The sequence below is a fragment of the Acanthochromis polyacanthus genome, chromosome 1, assembly GCF_021347895.1.
Source record: "Acanthochromis polyacanthus isolate Apoly-LR-REF ecotype Palm Island chromosome 1, KAUST_Apoly_ChrSc, whole genome shotgun sequence".
NCBI classification, from domain to species: Eukaryota; Metazoa; Chordata; class Actinopteri; family Pomacentridae; genus Acanthochromis; species Acanthochromis polyacanthus.
The window spans coordinates 16409297-16425768 of NC_067113.1; the positions used below are offsets into that span (position 1 = coordinate 16409297).

At 44.4% G+C, this 16472-nt stretch overlaps 1 protein-coding gene across 1 annotated transcript in view; it reads right to left on the reverse strand.

Moving 5' to 3' along the window:
- Positions 1 to 15657, reverse strand: part of akt1 (v-akt murine thymoma viral oncogene homolog 1) — a 33459-nt gene extending 17802 nt beyond the window's left edge. The window contains exons 1-2 of the mRNA XM_022195499.2: positions 15487 to 15657; positions 9237 to 9423 (exon numbers count right to left, since the gene is read on the reverse strand). Coding sequence (XP_022051191.1) covers positions 9237 to 9282 — 46 coding nt within the window. The 5' untranslated portion in view covers positions 9283 to 9423; positions 15487 to 15657. The remainder of the gene's footprint in view (positions 1 to 9236; positions 9424 to 15486) is intronic.
- Positions 15658 to 16472: the final 815 nt, after the last annotated feature.

Genomic DNA, 16472 nt, shown 5'->3' on the forward strand with positions numbered 1-16472 from the left:
TGATGTCTTCTTCTCAGATGTTTGTCTTCAAAATTACAAAATCTGAAGAATCAATAATCAACTAATTAATGAAAAATTGCAGCTTTAATAGCAGCATGAGGCAGGGCATGTACCGTATGAACAGACATTCTGCCACTCATCACATTGATGTCTGTGAGATGATAATGCTGGAGAAGCATTCTTGGTGACTAGAGTTTTTCAACAATATCAGTTATTCTAATAGGAGACATCTCACAAAGCACTAAAAGGTCATGTATGAATGAACTCTAAAGATTTACTATGATACTGTAACTGCAAAGATGTTGGGGGGGGCACAGAGAGATGCAAAATAATTACTTATGTGAGCCTTTTCTGTTCTTTTTTTTTTTTAATATCACTCATTCCTGACATCAAAAGAGTGTCAGAGATATGGCACAAAGAAGTGAGTTAACTCCACATCTGCATTGCACATCCTAGTACATGCTCTTTCTAGACAGGAGGACACTGCAACTTCCCCATCTGTGACCACAAACCTGGTCACATGACGACTGTGGAAGCAGCTACATCCGGTTGTCTGCGAGTGTGTCTCCACCACTCTGCAGTGCAACCCCCCTAAACAGTCTGCACTCAGAGCATAAATAACAAAGATGACCCTTGTCAGCTTCCTATTTACACACATTTCCCCTTCTACTTTTATTCAGTTGTACTTTCCACACAGTGGCTTTTCTTGAGCACAGACGTGGCCAGAAAGTGAAACTCGCAGCTGGGCTTTTTGCATCTTAAACACAGTTAAGAGTCACACAATTATATTACGAAAGTGATTATGTACAGATAGTTTGAATCGGTGTAATGTAGACTGGTAAATTAATGAAGAAGAAATTGATTCATTAACTAGCTTTGACTATTTAACACGACGTGACTTCAGTGCTCTGCAGAGTAGACCCCAAATACATCCTGTGTACAGTGAGAAACAGTGCAGACTGCTGACAAAGGACAATGGGCCACGTAACAACACAGGAGAGCCTTCTGCTTTTAAGTCAGTTCATCATCACAGTGTTCCAGTAAACTAAACTCTTTTGATCTCAACATGTTCTCCAAAACAGGAAAGCGGCCAACAGACAGACTGACCACAACCTAGATAAGATAAACCTGCTTCAAGTGTCTGGTCCACAAACACCACACACACGCGGTTCGGATACGAGGAAATCCTCTGTACGATGTGTGTCCCGGAATCAAAGCTTTTTCTAATAAAAGTAAAGTGTGACAGCAGACATGTGGTTCGACTCAACCAAATTAGGGGAAGGACAGAAGAATAGGAAGACTGATTTGACACAAGATGAAAGATGAGAGAACTAGAGGGGATGAGAAAGCTACGCAGTGTGCAAAAGAGTTGTGCTGAACGGGGTGGTAGTGAGACAGATCACTGCATATGTTCCTCACATATGTAGGACTGTGAGTGGGGGGTGTGAGCGCAAGTGAAGTGTGTATGAGCCATGCGCACTTTGTGTGTGCATGGGAGGAGCTGTCAGGACCTGATAGAGTGTCTTTACATGACAAGCAGCTGCTGAGGGCTGGGATGCGCGCTGGGCAAAGTGGAAAATAATGAACGGAGAACCGCTGCCAAACACAACAGAATTCATCTTTATTTGCCAACTGCTGCATGGCCCTGTGTGCGGACAGCTCCAGCATGCCACTGCCACGCCCTTTACACCCCCAACACAAACACCCCCAACAAGGTACGGGGGGGGGGGGGGGGGGGGGGGGGGGCAGGTTTAGCCACAGCTGTACACACTGGTGCATTGTCTTGTATGCTTATGTATACGTTTATCAAATCACAAGCATCGTATGTATACTAATTTGCTATCTGAAAAGGCACCAATACAGAATCTGCATCAGAACAGAGGAAAAAGTCATTTAAATTACTCTATTCCAGATGTTGAAATTTTCATCAGAATATGTGCAATGTTACCAATTCTAACATTTCACCTGCTTCCACAAGGGCTCGCAGTAAAGAAAGATGGTGAAGGATTCAAATTTATATTGTTCTCTTTTGACAAAAAAAAAAACATTTGCAAGTCAGCTTGGCTTTAGAAGCCTGAACAGTAAGGGAAACCGAGGCAGATCGTATTGAGGAATCATTGAATAAAAGGAAAAATGCGGAAGACTTGAGACAGAAGAGGGAGAAAGAGGGAGTGACAGAGGTTAGTGGCTGTTTCCGAGGAGCGTCCTGTTCTATCCGTCTCTATGTGACAACGACAGGAATGTTGAGGTCCCAGCTGCTGTGGCTTGTTGGCTTTTAATAAGACACATCATGTAGCATTCATCAAGCGGCCTCCGAAAGAGAGGCCGCAGCGTCCCAACAATGTGTTCAAACTAACAGCTCTGTTGCACATCATCCCTTTCTCTCCCCTGATCTCTCCTGTCTCTTTCTGCTTTGAAAGGTTTTAATAAGAGTTCCAAAACAATAACCTTAAAACAGAGAGGACCACCGTAGTCATCTGGCACTAGATAAACCATTTGCACACACACACTGCAAGTGGGTAAATGATCTCACACAGAGTGAGAGGAACCAAGAGAGAGGGTCAGACAAAATGTGCCTCTCAGTGCCCACACCCAGTGGTTGGACTTCCTCAGAGGGCTGCTGTTGGGTTTTGTCCTCGTCTGGCCATTCATGGTTTAGGGATGAGAGGAAGGGAGCCAGTGGTAACTGCATGAACTGTGCATGTGTGTGTGTGTGTGTTTGAGTGGTGAGAATCGGATGAGAAGAGGGGGGGTGGGCGGAGGTTGAGGATTAGGGAATTAGAACTCCAAAGCGAGGGAGGAGGGGGAGGGGGCTTCGTCTTTTGTTGGTTTTTCCTCAGCCGCCCCCGCCATCCCTTCGGCCCTTTTCTGCCGGGCTCTGCCTGTAGGCTGCAGCTGCGGCCTGCCACCCTGTGCCCTGCATCTCAATGAGCCGCAGGCTGCCTGCTCCAGAGGAGAGGGGGCTCCCTGATGCAGGGGTCACCACTGAGCCCCAGCAACCACAAACTCCGCCTCCACCGTGCCCCGCTCTGAGGCCTCAGGGCACCGAGCTGAGCTTCTCATGCAGCCCGAACACCCATCTACCCGTTCGCCCGGCTCACTGTGCCCATATAAGGCATCCCCATGCTTGTATGCCAGCCTAAACTATCCAGGAGTTTGGACTCCTTTTCTTTCCCCCTCTTTATTTCTTCCTGACACCCTCCTGCTCTCCGAACCTCTTTTGTTGGCCCCTCTCTCTCTCCCATGCAGCTGGATAGGGGGGACTCGATTGCCAGGGCTTTGGCAGCAGCATCAACAGGTTGCGTTGAAGGGCCACCCCAGTCTCCAATCTAGCCCTCTCTGTCTCTTCCCCTCATCCCTCTCTCTCCTTCTCTGTCACTAGGATTGCTGCTGCTACCCTAACAAGAAAAAAAGCAAGGGGGTTGGGGGTGCGATGGAGGCTGCCCCTCTTTCTCACGCTCGTAAGAAAGCCCTCACTTCTTCTCTGTGGTGAGTGACACCTGCTGATTACCATAGAGACACTGTGGGAAGTTCCCCCCTGCCACACTGGGGCTGAGATTTGCCCCCTCTTCCTGAGTAAACAAGCAGTCCATGGATTAGTTAACTGGGTTACTGCATGGCAAACAAATAAACACACATTATTTAGAGCAAATTAGTGCCAATGAACTTACAATGACCAGTGTAAGATCTAACACCTTCAAACAAGTGAGGTATAAACACCAGAGAATCCTTTTTGTCCTGAGACAGGTAGCCTCCAGCTGCTGAAAATTTTCAACTCTTTTCAAAAACTTCCCGCATGGTCTCTGAATAACTTGTAAAATATGTTTTGAGTAACAAAATAGGCTGATGTGGTGGACGCATCTGAGCATATAGTCAGCCTTCAGTGAGCAGACAGCTGAGCATCCCCTTCATTTCTCCGTCTCCCCTACCCTCCCTAAACTGGAGAGAGGTGCCAGTGATGTGATTGATGTCAAAGACTGGGAGCTTTTCGCTGGTCCATAGCCGCTTCCGCCATGGGTCTGAGTTGTCAGCAGGGTCATTATCCTAGCAACAGGGTGGTGGGGTGGTGGGTGGGGAGCGTGCGCTGGAAGTGGGGGAGGACTGAGAGGGGGTGAGCTTGTGGGGGCAGGCATGGGCCAAGGGGAAAGGGACAAGCAATAAAGACAAGGAGAAAAGGAAGAATGTGGGGGTAAAGATGAAAGAGAACAAGGGAAGAGGACAGTGAGGAAGCACAGGAGCTGTAGCAGAGACAGAGAGCGCTGCTGAGCAACACAGTTGTGATGAGCAGGAGGACTCTGCACAGCAAAGTAAGCACACAGCGGGCTTGCCGTGCGAGGAGGCGAATGGTGGAGGTGCCACCTCCCTCAGCCTCCTGGTTCCCCCGCCATGCCAGCCAGCCTGCCTGCCGACAGCTGCACCCCAGTAATTTACTTCTCTCCACCACATTTAGCAGGAAGACTGCTTCCCATTACCCAGAGCAGGGGGTCCTCGCTGTCGGCCAGACACCCGGCCGGAGCGCTAGCGTCCTGGTGGGACACCCTCTGCTGCTGGACCCTGCCTACAGGGGCTCCACTCCCAGATTGGTCTGCCACTAAGGCTTCCACTGCTGGTGATAAACTGGGATGAGTCGGGGTGTTTACCTACTGAAGTTGGGGTGATCTGTTGTAAAGCTACTTGCAAAAGTTAGTAAAAAAGTAACACATGGCAGACTATTAGTTTCAGTCAAAATTCTAAATTACTTGCTGTCACAGAAGCATAGACCACAGTTGACTCACTGTTCTCATCATAGAAACATCCCTTTTATCTTTCACTTGGCCTCTATGCTTCGGTTTTTCATAAACATTGCCTTCACATCATGCATTTCATCTTCAGCCACCAACTATCAGTTAAAAATATGTGGAAAACAGAAATATTTCTTTAACGTGGATTCAAACTAACAACAAAAGCTTAATTGTACATAATGTTATACAATGTTAACACTGTGATCACAACTAAATTCTCAATGGTTAAGCAATGTATTCTATGTTTCTACTTCAAGAAATTTTAATTTTGCAACATAGAGAAATTTAAAGCATTTTGAGATCAATTTACAAATACTTTGTCATTTGTTTGTTTAAGCCCCACAAATGTAGGTGCATATGTTATCAAATACGATGAGCTCGTCCTCTCGTTCTGCAGTATCTATGTTTGTGTGTGTGCTTGTGTACTGCAGCAGTGTGTGGCCCATGACAGCCATAATGAGGAGATGTGTAGGAGCCTGGGCGAGCCCAGCAGCAGGTCTGGCAGCAAGTCAAAGTCCTGAAGCCTTGAGACAGTCAGCATTGCAGTATCATGAGACATTCTTAATCAGGTGGGTCTGCTCCTGAGAACAGCATTTAAGAGTGAAGGAAACGCTGCATTCCCTTCAGAACAAACTAATACAAATGTGGAAAATGTTGGCCGAATTGTTGCAGGCCTGTTCGCCAGATGCACAAGGCACAGATATTCAAAAGATGAAAAAAATGTTTCATCTACACTGACTACTGTGTCTGGTGTTTTATAAGCCCCCTCCTTCCCTCCCAACCCACCCCCACCTCGTTCCCACTCTGCGTCTCATGCACTTTCCTGGACCACCAACAAGGTCTTGCTTGGAGGAGCAGCTCATGGGTGTCCTTCAGCCACATGACCGACAAGGGAGCCAATCAGCTGATGAGCTCCCGACCAAACCACGAGAGGGTCTTTGTGGCACGTCACACGCAACATCCACCAGCTCTCCTCAGGCCGAGCGGGTCACTGAGCAATGTTCTGGGAACATCACAAAGACGCTGCTCAACTTCTGTCTCTCAGTTTGCCCCTTTAGCTTTCCCCCACTATCTCTACTGGTGTGCTCTCTGCCTTCACTCCCTCTCTCACATCACCCCCTCCTCTCATGAGCCAGAGCCAGCTGAGCGTGCTACCCAAATCCAACAGTTGTTGTGGCCTTCGTTAGCCTAACGAGGGGGCCGGCTCTTTATACTTGTCAGGGAGCAAATGAGTCAAACAAACAGGGGCCAGCGAAGAGGGGAGGACAAGCGAACGCTGTTCTGTTGAGCTTCACTGGGTTCTTGGCCACAGCGCTTCCCTGGAAACTAGGGAACCCACAATCTGCCTCTTTGATGTCTGATGATGCTCTGGCTTTGATGGAAACTTTGGAAAAACACACTTGCAAAAAGAAATAACATGCTGCTCGGGCTCTGTGGCCACTAGAGGCCGTAGGCACATTCAAAGTGTGTGGGTGCACCCTGCGAGGGATCTAAAAGGGAAGTATCATTTGGGGACACATAACAACTGGTTATGATAGTAACAACAAAGCTACAGTGTTGTTGCAAGCCTGTACTTGCTATGTGGCCTGTACAAAAGGGCACTGCGTAATGTTCTGCAGGCAGTGTAACTTGTAAATAAATATGCTTCACACTGTCCACATTCACTCACACATTTGCATATCTAAACATACACACATGCCCCAACCTGGTCAGCTGCTTTGTCTTGCATCCTAAAACTGTCCTTTCAAAACACATAATCACGATAACAGTCACAACAGCACATTGCAAACAGTGTCCACAATCCAGTGTCCACATTACAGCAACAAGAGGCTTAAGAAGAAAGTATGAAGGTGTGTCTTTTTGAATGAGATCATTTCACTGAGCGCAGCCTGTCTGGAACAAATGTACAGAGCACTCCAAGGCTGAGAATCTGGAGTTCTAATGACAGATTAGCCCTTTTTTTTGGGGGGGGGGGGGGGGGGGGCTACAGGAAACCAAGGCACAATGCTTGCTCCACTTTCTTTCAGGAGTCTTGACACAGTTTGCACGTGTATGCTGAAGATGACTAATCGGAAAGGAACCAAAGAGGGAGAGTGAGTGGCACGGCTGTGTTCCGCTGACATGCCGTGATTCGTGCCCACAGCCAGCCCACCGTGAAATCCAATCATCATGTCGAGCCAATAAATGGGAACTGCTAGAGGTTGCGGCCACTCAAACTGTACCTGCTTGAGTAAAGTCCAATAAGAAAGCAGTTTGGTGCCTGATCAGGTCCATGGAACACACACAAAATGTTGATGGAAATATGAAGGTCTAGCTTTTGTAAAACATTAAATTGGTGTTTTGAGAGCACACATGGGAGTAATGAGCATGGTGAACACAGTCAGAGTCGGTATAAGCCATTTATTATCACACCCACGTGCAGATTTGAGTCACTTGGGTGGCGCCACCACACAAAAAAGCTCCACACAAGGTGCAGGATGGGAAGATAGCTGTTGAGTGCGGGCTGCCTGGCTGAGGTGATGGACAGTAAGACAGGGCTACTGCAGGTTCACCTTCTGTGCCGTGGCTCTGGGGCAAAGACTGCATGACAGTGACGCGACACTAAAAGCCTTCCTGTCAAGGAGGCAGGCAGACGCCCTCCAATCAAAAACACAGAGGCTCTGGGTGACATTTCACAGGGCACAGCTGCTGGCCTGCGACAGCACGCCAACTCACTATTCCTGAAGGATTGTTTGTTTAGTGTGTGTGTCACAACTCGAAGGGTGTCGCTGCTAGAACTGTGTGTATGTGGTAGTGTATGTGCACACTAACAACCTCCTTGTTTTCTTACCAGTCACTATTTGACTACTCTTAGAGTTATACTTTACACCGGCTTTAGAATGTTCCGTTCTTATCAGCACTAGCGAAGGTGTGGAAAAATGGAAATATGCCAGTTTTGTGGCAGACAATAGACAGGGAAGGGAAGAACAACACAATAACTGTGAGTATACAAATTTGCAGACTCAGAATGAATGACACCTCAGTCTCTTTGATTTTTTTGCCAAACAAATGCCATTTTGCATGTCGTCTTCTAAAGAAAGGATATTCCTGTTCTTGTTTTTTTTTCCCTGGATAGGCAGAATTTGGATGAAAAGCCTCTGATACTATACTTATCTAAAATTTAACTAAAGAATACACGACACCTTACAGATGTTTATGAAGCTGTGGTAACTCCAAGATTAAAGATAAGGCAAAATCCTGTTACAAAAAACATTGTGAGTTTAGTCTGATTAGCAGAGCTTCTGCTAATGAAACATACTATTAGCACCTAACATTTTTATTCTTGCAGTCACAGGAGGAACTCGGGCGTATTTGCCTGGGGCTGACTGAGCTGAACCAGGCTAACCCATTCCTAAAACAGCAACCTGTTATGTTCTTAGTCCACGCCTAAGACATCACTGCAGCACTCTGATCCCCCTCAAGTCCTGGGAACTCTTCTCGCAAATCTGCTCCCATCACCTTATACCAAATGTTTGAGTCTTGGTTCCCCCTCTTCCAGTAAAAGCCCAGTTCCTTGGCTCTGGGCCCAGGAGATTTCAGTGGTTTTGGAGAAGTTTCTTATCCTATTTTGCCCCTGGTGGTGGTGGAGTCGGTGGTGGAGTGGGCTCTGCAAGGCAGCCGCAGCTGAAGGCAGAGCTAGTATGCACACAAAGCTGCTCAAAGCCAGCAGGTATGTGAGGAATGCCTCTTCGTCCAAACAACAGGACTCACGCCCGACACAGAGCCACGCCACGCCACACAGCACTGTCAGAATAGCTAAATGGGGCCCACTGGGGACTCAGCAACAGGATGCCTCTTTATATTAGATCTGGCATACTATCGGAGTTTAAATACACTTACCCAGCAATCAGTCACTTTGTACACAGTGTATGTCACTGGGTTTAAGCATTTTTGCAGCATGTAGAAAAAAAAAGCCTACAATGTTTTATCGTGAGCCCTTGGTAATCCAAATGCGGAGGAATGAAGGTAACACAGGTATGTAAAATATTCATGTAAAAATTAGATTTATAAAGCTGCACTTCAATAAACAACCCAAATCTACAGCACAATGAAAACTGCAATGCAATGGTGAATGCATGAACCAGTTTGTTTTGCATTTTAAATACATTTCTCCAACATGTATCGACAAGGGATTTTGAGATCTTTGCGCAACGAACATAGTTTAGGGTCTTTACATATTTTGTGTTCTGTGCCAGCTTGGTTAACCTGCATGTTTGCACAGTTGGGGTTTCTAGAACATGAGGTGACGAGGACTACTACATCTCAATTGAATTATAAACAATTTGTGAAAGAAACCCTAGCACAAAGACAATTGCAGGCATACTGTGCTCATGTACATTTCAAACAATCACAAGCAAGATTATGCAAGTGATTGTAAATGAAACTATTAAGTCCAAACTTCATCTGTGTATTTACCTCTTTTTTGCAGCCATCCCTCCTTGACGATCACCACGTTGGTCATGTTGGTGGGCAGGATGGAGGATCCAGGTTTTCCACAGGGAGAGACACAACTTTATATCCCAAGTTTCCTTCCCTCAAACCCTGTGCAGGAGCCTGGAGATGGGGTCCTGGGGTTTGTAGCCGCCTTCTCAATGGTGGTTACCTATTAATTGGAGAAAAGTAAAAATTAGCCCTACAATGAGGTGAAAGATATTTTTCCACTTGTCTGAATATTAACCCTCAGGTCAACATCATAGAAGGGAAGCGGCAGAAATGAGAAGATCCTCGTGCTTTATGGCCCAGTCAGTGGAGGATATGCTACGATACAACCACAATGTAGTTCTTTTCACAAGTGGAACCTGCAACATTTCAAGGTTCAAATATCTGTGCAAGACTGTGGTTTTTGGGATTCACAATGAAGTCTCCCGTATTGGAAAATTCCATGGTCTTCACAACTGACACAGCCATAGAGTATGTGCTTTTTTTGTCAAATCATGACCAGAATAGCAGTGATTCAATAAGAACGTTAAATACTTTTCACATAGGCAACCTTAATAATAATTTTTCAAATATATTGAACAACTGCATACCTATGTATTTTCATAGTTTTGCCAAAGGTAAATTCATATTTTCTGTTTGCCCCAATGTCGACTTGTAATTAGAATTTTTTTACTTTTACTTGTAAGCATGTAGCAACAAAGTTCAAAATGGAAGAGTCCTATTAACTGGCTTGATCACTGAATATTCTCTCTTTGTTTATTGCACACACTACCATATGTTTCTGAAGGAGATGCCAATAAGTATTATCCTACTTGCAGATTTTCACTGTACATAAAACTTTGACTGGTTTGGAGGACATACTCAAAAAGCCTAAATTCACTGCATGTGAAGTTCAATATAGGCGCTTTTGCACTAGCACCTACTCAGCTCGACTTGGTTTAGGTTGTTTTCCATTACAGTTGAGTACCACCTCATCCTGGGTGGAGTTGTCATAGCATGGCGGCCCAACCAACAAGGCGATGGTCTACCTGCTGCTCGGTCTATGGCTTTTTGTCAGATTCGAAGTAAAAGAAGAGAGTCAGAGAAAGCTGAGGGCAGCGAGTCAAAACACTCAGGAGAACATGAGAGTTTGGGAGGCGATACAGCAGTATCAAGTCGAAGACAAGAGGATATGAACTAGACAACATATGAGGGTAAGCTAATGCTAGTTTGCTACAGTTACTGTATATCAGTCCCGTGTACAACCCTGTAATGGCTACAACTTATCGCTATTAGGTACTAAAACATGTATGCTGTGTTGTGTCGTCACTCCCTGTCCAATCAGTAGCCTGCACTCTGTAGACATCACATTATCGGCTCAACTCAGCTCACTTACAACCCCGGCCGAGTAAGTATTAAAATAGTACCTGGTACCAGGTACCACGTCCTAATGGAAAACCTCACAAACCCGAGTAGAGTAGAGTCGAGTAGGTGCTAATGGGAAAGCGCCAAAAGTAACAACAAAGAGCCAAAGATCTTGATATTGGTCATTAGATTAGTCATGTTGTACAGGCATTATCATTTTGAATCTTAAAGAGAAATATGTAGAACTAGGGATGATGTAAGACAGACTCATGACCTAAAGAATTAAAAAAAAAAAAATCTATGGGTGAATCCTATAACAGCAAAGGCTGCAGATTTATGTCACATCTCACCGATCTACACAAAAAGCCGATCCTCTGCTTTATAATACTGAACATTCAACCATTCATATTGTTGCACTGATGCAGCTGCAGTATAGTGAAACTAAGCACATTTTTGGGACAAAAATCACCAAACTTTTGATGGTGTATTTATCATATAAGACTGGTGACTCCATACATGCATTTTTTATATCCCAGGGGCCATTGAAATTACAGTTCTGGTTCTCTCCACTGAACTGTGACTAATTTCATATCATCCGATTAAAAAAAACAAATTTCAAGTTTGAAGACAGCAGTTGATAAAGATCATGTGATACAATTAAAAGCTCCTAACACTTACTGTTAAAGGGAGAGTCTGTGATTCTAAAGAAACACAGCTGATATTTTGCTCATTTAGTGCATTTACATATCCTCCTGCTGACCCATTTTCCTCCTTTCAACCCTCATTTAATGTCCACAATTCTGCACACCTTGTGTACCTCATCTTGGGCCAGATTATTGGATATGATATTTAGCATTTTTTCCCCCAATCATCTGCCTTTTAAAAAATAAATAAATAAATTGCCAATAAACGCTCTGCTTCGGCAACACCTTGAACATAATTTTGACTACAGATACATATTGGTTTTAAATCGTAAAATTATTGGCCTCCTTGATTACTAACAATTGGTATCAGTCCTCAATAAGCCCCCTGATCTATTCCACACTATGTCAAGTTGTAATATTGAAGTATTCAGCCTGAAGAAGACTGCTGACAAAAGAAGGCCCCACCCTGTAAGCTGACAGAGTTAGTTCCTTAAGTTTGTAACATATGAAACCCTGGAAGTCAGAATCTATGTTTCCCTTGATACAAGGCAATGAAAAGGTGGAAACGCTCAACTGTGGAGTTCAATGCTTATTTTGATAGCGATGTGTCTTCCAGCAAAAAAAACAAACAAACATGATTGTAATCTGAGAGGTACTTCAACAGAGGTGAGATTGGGTTCTCAACAAAATAAATATACTATGAAGTAACAGCACATTGTTTACTGTGAGAATGAAAAGATCCATATGTTTAATAATGCAAATGGTTTCCTGAAATCTGCGAGTGTTGCCATTTTTCTTCATCTCTGAATAAAAGCACATATACCTGATCTATAGTAAAAGGACTACAGAAATATGATAAGGCCCTGATTTTTTTTTTTTTTGACAGAACAACAAAATGGAAAAAAAAAAAAAAAAAAAAAAAAAAAAAAAAACAACTGCGGTCACACTTAGAGTAAAAAGATTAAACCTACAGCAGTAGTTGCAATAATTGACTAGGTCAAATTCAAGTCCAAGTATATTTTAGAATACATGGTAAAACTGTACTGACAGTCATCTGATAACAGGCTGAATTTCATCACACGCTTATCGGTAATCCATCAACTGCATGTACTAAACACCAGCAGGCGGTCACAACCTAAACACTTGACTCTTTGACTCATTCAGTACTTCTCTATGTCATAAAGGCAGCTTTGAAGGGAAGAAGCAAAAGAATGATCAATTGCCACACTTGTTCACACAAATGTCACATACTGCACCAGGCAATCCCTGACCATCGGCTGAAATCAATTTGCTGCTGCTGCATCAGAGTAAGGCCATCAAAAGAGAGCTCTGTTTGAGTGGCCTCATCCAGCTAACTGGTGGGGACAACAACAGGAAGTGAATGTGACTATTGACATACTACGAGTCACATCAGCGCAGCACTAGAACACATCTGTCGGTGAGTGTGCCGTCAACATGCCCTTTACTGCCGTTCTGCTCTCTTCCATCAGCGAGCAAAAGTGAGTTTTTGAAATCAGAGTTTATTTTTGCTCAGTGTTTTTGTTTATTGCACTGGGGTTGTGGTGCTTGTGTCGCACAACCGATGTTGGAAGGATCCTGGAGGAGGGATTTGAAAAAAGCACACCGAGTGCAATTCAAGCTAGGGATCACACAAACCGTTGGATCCCTTCAGCATCTTAGTGTGTACTCTGTGACACAGGCACGCACACATTAAATACACATTGGGATACATCTCACAAACAAACTTGAGCGCACACACCACAGCCAAAAAGGCAACACATGCACAAGACTGGCTCTGGAGCCACAACAGAGCGCTGCTGTTTTAATGGGAGCGACCTGTTGCTACTGCGGCCTGTGTGGAAAAGCTGGGCTGCTGCCAGCGCTGCAGCCAGCAGCCACTGAATGAACCCAGTACCCTGACAGCAGGTCACATGGTCCTCAGGCCTCTGGGCCACCGCCTGCCTGCCTGCCTGCCTGCCTGCCCTGATGTCAGGGCGGCTTTCAATCATTCATCTTTCTGGCTCCAGCTCCGAGGCCCACCCCATTCAATGCAAATCAGTGTCATGCAGCAAGAGATGCCACACACTGAGCCTGTCACTGGGCCAGAGAGGACAGTCCCATGTGTTTACGGCAGGAAGCATAAAATCAGGCCGACATCACCACACTACTTCCTTCATCACAGATCAATAGATACAAGTCTGCTCTATTTTCTGCTGCTGCTCGGGTAAACAAGAGAGGCAGCTGCTGGTTTATGGTTACAAAAAGGTAGAACACTACATTCAAATATTTCAAATGATTAAAACAAATGAGAACATCAGAAATGCTCACCTGTTGCTGGAAAACAGCCTCTGAAGCTTGGCTTGTGTTCAAATACCACAGTGGAACCAGTACTGCTGTGTGCTACTATACAGTACCAAGTTCCCCTTTCAAGTTCCCTGAAAACACATCCTTAATGATAAGAATATTGCGTGTAGCTTTAGCTGAATAAACCATAGTGACTGCAACCTTGAAAGACAAGTAGACTCGCCGCTTTAATCCTGTAATGGCACGAACAACAACCCCTTTATGACTCATGTTAATGTATTCACTTTTATACTGTTCAGACAAGCCATGAACAAATTAAAGATGCAACACGAAACTGAATTTATTCAAAACCAACTCGCTACACCCAAAAAACACATTGCTTGTGGGTTGCTGCAGATCTAATGGCAACCAGTAAACAAGATGAGTGAAACAAAAACTATTTTAGGTTCTCAGTTTTGTGACAGAGGCTGACAAGAGCGCTGCCATGTGATGCTGACAGTGGCCTACCGCTGGAAGAAGCGTATCTTTCTCAGTCTTAATCCAAACTGCAGCACGGCCAGGTCTCATCTGTAAGTCTAGTCTGTTTGCAGGGACAAAATTTCAAACAACATTCCTCAGATTCTACATGTAACTGGTGGCACATTTGCGTCAATGGGGCTGCGAGGGGATTGGGTGGGAGGTGAATGGTATTTTCTAAATAGAACAGGGAGAGCCAAACAGTCACTGGCTGCATCATTACCCCAGCTTGTTGCGTCTTCCCCAGGTCACATGCCAAGTCCCCTTGCGTACACACACTGGACAGACGTAGTCTCATGACTGATAAAAATATTTTGACACTAAAGGCATTACGGGTACAACATGCCCCGGGACAATGTTCTCTTTCCAGAATGTACACAGATATGTGCCCTGGGGATGGAGACAAACAGACATTAGTAAAGTGAGCTTTATCTCAAGTTGAGCATTAAACCTGTGGAGCCGAGATGTGCGCCAGACAAACCTTTTCATTTGGACTCCGACCACATCGTGTGCTCTTCGTCACACACTCCCACCTGATAAGATTTCAATAAAAATAAACCTACTTGACGGAAACCCTGTAGTTAGCATGATTTACTGTTGACATACCTGACTGTCATCACCGTAGGTGGGATGATGACAGTGAGGACACTATCAAAACTATCAAAAAACAGTTGAGCTGACTACCAGAAGAGGAAAACAAGAAAGTAGCACTACTGTGGCTTTTTTCTTAGGACCTCCCTGGTGAACCAAGAGGCCTCAAAGGTCTTGGGACCCCATTTTGGGAGCCCTTACTTGATGGCAACAAGTCACAGTAAGTTTGTATCACTGCATGTGCACACAAGGAAGCGGCGAGGCAAGTGGCGATAAAATGATTGCCCTGGCGATAAATTTCTCACTTTAACAAGTAAACAAACGCGGTGGTAGCTCATAACAATGAATGAGCTGCTCTCTTGTTGAGCTCATTTGTTTTCATTTGCCTCCTGGGCCCTGAAGCACGAGCAAAAACAACTTTCTAGTAGAGGTGAACCGTTTAAAGTAACATGACCGCGGATATTTTGGCCTGAGGGCTGTGTCTCAAAAGTGGTCATTGTCCAAAATGAATGGCTAACATCTTAAAAGAGACTCGCTTGTTGTTTGTGGAAGAAGGAAAAAAAGAAGAGAAAACAACAAGCCGTTGTAATTCACCACAGGACGGGTTATAAAAGCAGTCGACTTTCGCGGTGAGTTAACTTGTACGGCGAAGTGAAGTCAGGAAAGTACCTCGTTTCAGGTTTGCATTTAGCGATAGAAAGGATATGGGGCCTAGCAGGGCAGCTTGGGTGAGAATAACCGCATCCCATGTAAGTACAATGGGGACCTACCCTGTCTAGCTCTCGACCTCTTGTAGTTAACCATGCGAAGGAAACGCGGACATTTACCTGGACAGGAATTCAACAGTGTGTCCGTCTCATTCTAGTGAGCTGTTTCGGCGGTATTTAGAGTTGATAAGTCCTTCAACAATCTGGACAAAGTGCTCTCATTTACTCCGTTTCTCTTGCCTTTCTTCCACTACACCTCCCAAACGCGCTGTCTGCAATGCCTCTGTGGCAGCCGCTCTCCCGGGTCCTAGCGCCGACCTCGTTTCAGACCCACTCACAGGAGCAGTAGTAGACTGTCAGCCTCCCATTGAAAAACTGCAGTCCTCCTATAAGGGCTCATTCTGCATGGCCTCGTTGAACTCTGGGCTGTTTAATCTATGCAGGTGGTTCAGTAGCCACAAGGCACTGTAAAGCTCACTGTGGGCCCTGGCTACAATAAGAGAAATCAGTGTTGTTGTTGTTTTATCTCCTGGAAGCAATCACACAAGAAAATAGTAATTTCATGTTAGTTCTTTACGATGAGTTGTAAAGTTTATTTCTAATTATTTATTAATCTGATGACTTTTCATCAATAATTTGGTCAGAAAACGTTGAAAAAAATGCTCATCCTTGCAGCTTATCCAAATTCATACTCAAATTATTGTGTTTACTGTCAGAGAACACTAAGAAAACCAACAACTATCTTAAGTTTGGCAGCTGGAACCTGCAGATTTTTTCTTCTTCTCAGCATTTATAATTAACAATTTCTCATATAAGCTTTTGTTTGATACATCTAAATTCATATTAAAATAACATGTTATTAATTGAGAAGTAATATTATGAAGCCCCTTAAAGACTGCGGGCCCTGGCTACCTAAATGATCAATCAATGCTTTTTTTTTTTTAACTTCCTGGAAACAATCCCATGAGATAGTAAATAAGATTAACTTTTTGTTTGCAGCTCAGTGATTTTATGTTAGTGCTTTACAATGAGCATTAGGAGAGCTACAACCAGTTAGTTCTCGGTTAATTTATTATTATTATTATTATTATTGATTCACCTGTAGA